At 49.7% G+C, this 4,064-nt stretch overlaps 1 protein-coding gene across 1 annotated transcript; it reads right to left on the bottom strand.

Annotated features, from left to right (window-relative positions):
- Positions 1–2,528: 2,528 nt before the first annotated feature.
- On the bottom strand, positions 2,529–3,860 carry POU3F2 (POU class 3 homeobox 2; the record flags this gene model as incomplete). Its single annotated transcript, XM_080806906.1, has 1 exon — positions 2,529–3,860. The coding sequence occupies one exon, from the start codon at positions 3,858–3,860 to the stop codon at positions 2,529–2,531; it is 1,332 nt and encodes a 443-aa protein (XP_080663032.1).
- Between the last annotated feature and the right edge of the window lie 204 nt (positions 3,861–4,064).

Raw genomic sequence — 4,064 nt, forward strand, 5'->3', positions numbered from 1 at the left:
TCTGCGTTTTTATTTTCCCCACAAGCACAACCAAATGTACCAAAACAAAGTATTCTTAAAGAGACTGAACAAAAAAAAATTACATCCCATATAGATTTTGCTCATCTACTCATTTAAAGCTACAGAAAAACAGTTTCCAGAACCTTTTTGCTTTGAAAGAAATAAATATACATTGAGGCAGGCCACTTAAAAATGATATGAAAATATTTCCCTGGGTAGCATTAAAAAAAAGAAAAATAGACAAAGAAACATTTAAACTATTTCTGCATTTCAAAAGACAGATATTAAACATATATACATAGTGGTAAGGTTCAGTGATAACTTTCATCTTAGTAAACCTATGAGAGTCAGAGGAGCTATGGACAGGTCCCCTGAACTCCAGCATCTGACCTTACTCACTTGGTAATAAGAATCTGAAAATTCATTTCCTCCCTTTACCATTGGCTATTTGCCCCGCTCTGGATTGCTTCACTAAAGGCCAGTCCCCACACCTCAGGAACAAGCAGCGTGACGCACCCCGAAGCAGCAGCTCTGTGCCCATCTCCTTGTGACATTCGTTGGGGGAAATGAAATACAGGCAAATAAATATGCCCATTATAAGTCATCATTTATCTTGAAAAAACATTGAAAATGAAACAATCACAGGTGTTTGAAAAGACAATATAAAGCATATTTCCTAAAACCTTAACTACTGAGTGCAGTGCTAATCTGATGCTGAACCATAATTTTATGGTACTGAGAATTTATTTTTCTAAATAAAAATTTGCCTAATACTTAACCAGGAAAAAAGCCCCAAACTTTTAAGATTAATAAAAAGTGTTTTCCCTTTGAGTGCCCTTTTGTGCTGATTATTTTTAAATATTTTAACTGGTCACAGTTTAATGGTATTTATTTTCAATACAGTTTGAAGTTTTTTCACCTACACTTCCCAGTAGAGTCTTTTGTTATGGGAGTTAACCATTTTCCATCAAGGTAAGGTAAAAAAACACACTTAAAACTATTAACAAAGGGAGAAAAGGAAGGATAGAAAATAGCATTTTTTCCCAGTTCATTTGGCTTCCTTAGTGAAAGAAGGGGGGAAAAGCTGTCCAGGTCAAACTGGTATTTTCTGTAATAAATTATAAGAGAAGAGGGTGTGGGACCTTAAATGTGATTTGATAAACAAATGAGCTAGTGAAGACAAAACCAGTCTAGAGTGGAGATATTCTCTTATTCACGTGGGTATTTGTGTGGTAAGAAACAGTCTATGCATACACCATTAAGTTCCCAGATTATTTTCTTTATGCTAAAAAAAAAAAGCTATTAGAGGAACAAAGTTTAACTGCTGCTGTCAGCACAAATAATTCCTCATAATTAAGTTATTAAAACCGAAGGCAGAGAACTATACAGGGGTTTCTGAAGATATATATTTCCCTAGTTCTCTTCAAAGTGCCACTTTCTGTTGGACAACTCTGGAAATATATTTAACCTCCACACTTCCTCTGAGCTCTTTCACAATGGGCCCGCCTGATAAAATGAAGCAATCAGTCACTCACTATCGATTTTTCTTTTTCTCCCCTCCACAACCTCCCCCAGAAACACTGCCTGAAAATGAAGTTTACTTTGTGGCTAGTAACAAAAACCAATGCTTGACTCATTTTTTGTATTCCAAACCGGATTCTTGCCTTGGATAAAGCGGGTAGACCAGGCACGTTTCCTGAAAGCAGAGAATGATTTATTTTGTACGAAGCCAATCATTTTTGCTTTGGTAAAAGAACCAAATAGATGTTACACCAATGTTGGAGTCAGGTGGCGGGGGGGACCTAAGGTAACCAAAGTTCACAAACAGTGAGAAGAACAAGGGGCAACGCGAGAGCGTTGGAAATGGAGAGTAGCCAAGAGCTGGCTTCAACTCTCTCTGCTGAATAAAACAAAACAAAACAAAACAAAACCCGGCAATTTCAAAATTGAAAAGAAAGATATGTTCACGAATTTGTTCATGTAAACTTCAATTTTCCTGCAGTGCAAATTTATGTGGTTAAATTCAGACTACATCAAGGAACATGTGTATTTTCCCCTCTTTCCTGATGAGGATCCACATTGAATCAACACAGCAGCATGTGCCAACTCCGAGCATCAGGAAGCTGTTTGTGTTTATCACGGTTTGGTGGATTTTTTTTTCTTTTTGGTAATTTATTTAGTTTTGCCAGGTATTTAACTCAGTGCTTGCCATCTCTCTCTCTCTCTCTCTCTCTCTCTCTCTCTCTTACACACTCTCTCCTCACTCTCTCTATGAGACACTCCACTCCATTGCCTGGGTACTAGCCTGTAAAGGTCAAAACACATCATTACACCTGCTACCGTTTAAAGGATAGTCCAGTGCCTTAGTTGCTTTCCTTATTATTACTTTTTTCCTTTTAAGGGACGGGGAAATAATAATTAAAATAAAAGAACAATCAGAAGTTAGAGAGGGAACAAGGGGACAGGGAAAGGGCCGTGGACCGTAGGGGAGGGGGAGCCCCGCGCTCTGCCCCTCCCCCCGCTCGAGTTCACTGGACGGGCGTCTGCACCCCGTGGTGTGGTGGCGTGTCCCTACTCCCCCCGTACACATCCTCGGCGCCCGGCAGAGTCCCTCCGGGAGGGGTCATCCTTTTCTCTTTCTGTCTCCTGTTACAAAACCAAACTCTCACCACCTCCTTCTCCAGCTGTAAGCTGTCCGCGAGGGAGGTGATCTCCTGGGCCGAGGGCTTGGGGCATTTGAGGAAATGGCTCTCCAGAGCCCCCTTGACGCTCACCTCGATGGAGGTCCGCTTTTTCCTCTTGCGCCCCTGCGCTGCGATCTTGTCTATGCTCGTGGGGCTGCCCGAGGACGAGTCCGCCTCCTCCAACCACTTGTTCAACAAAGGCTTCAGCTTGCACATGTTCTTGAAGCTCAGCTGCAGGGCCTCAAACCTGCAGATGGTGGTCTGCGAGAACACGTTGCCGTACAGGGTGCCCAGCGCCAGCCCCACGTCCGCTTGGGTAAATCCCAGTTTGATCCGGCGCTGCTTGAACTGCTTGGCGAACTGCTCCAGGTCATCCGAGGTCGGCGTGTCCTCGTCCGAGTGCGGGTCGTGGTGCGCGCCGGGGTGGCCCGGCGGGCCCTGCGGGGGTGGCGGCGGCGGCGGCTGCTGGTGCGGGTGCGAGTGCGGGTGAGGGTGGTGGTCGGCGTGGTGCGGCTCGTCGTGCGCGTCCCGCAGGCCGTGGTGGTGCAGCCCCGCCGGCTGTCCGCCGGCGCCCAGCATGCCATTCACCGTGAAGCTGGGCTGCGAGTAGAGCAAGCCGCCGTTGGACGCTGCCATGGAGGGCGGGAGGTGCGCTGCAGCCGCGGCGCTCCGCCATGCCCCGGGCCCCGGGTGGTGGTTGGCGGCGTGGTGCACCAGATGCGGCGGCCGCTGCTGCTGCTGCTGCTGTTGTTGCTGCTGCTGCTGCTGTTGCTGCTGCTGTTGCTGCTGCTGGTGCTGCTGCTGCAGGGCTCCTGGCCCGTGCAGCTCGTCGCCGCGGCCGCCCTGCTGTACCACCACCGAAGGCTTGATGTCCGGCTGGCCCAGGGGGCTGGTGGACCACGGGGAGCCGTCGCCGCCGCCCCCGCCGCCGCCCCCGCCCCCGCCGCCGCCGCCACCGCCCCCGCCGCCGCCGCCGTGGGACAGCGCGGTGATCCACTGGTGAGCGTGGCTGAGCGGGTGCCCGTTGCTCTGCAACGCGCCGTAGTCGCCCTGCACCAGGCTCTGAGCCTCGCGGTAGCCCCCCGCGCCCTGCTGCATGCCGCCCGGCGGCTCGGCGTGCACGATGGAGGCGCTGGAGGTGAGCAGGCTGTAGTGGTTAGACGCTGCGGTCGCCATGACTCTCGGAGCCGGACTGAGCGCTCCGGTTAAAGGAGCCGCGCATTTGACAGTTACTTTTTCGCCTCGGGCTCCTCTGCTAGCTCGCTCTCTTTCTCTCTCCTCTCTCTCTCCCCCAGCGGGCAGCTCCGACGCCCGCTCCGACGCCTTCTGTTGCTGCTCCTGCTATTACTGCTGCTGCCGCCGCCGCCTCCCGCCCGCCCT

Source organism: Martes martes (assembly GCF_963455335.1).
Source record: "Martes martes genome assembly, chromosome: 6".
Lineage (NCBI taxonomy): Eukaryota > Metazoa > Chordata > Mammalia > Carnivora > Mustelidae > Martes > Martes martes.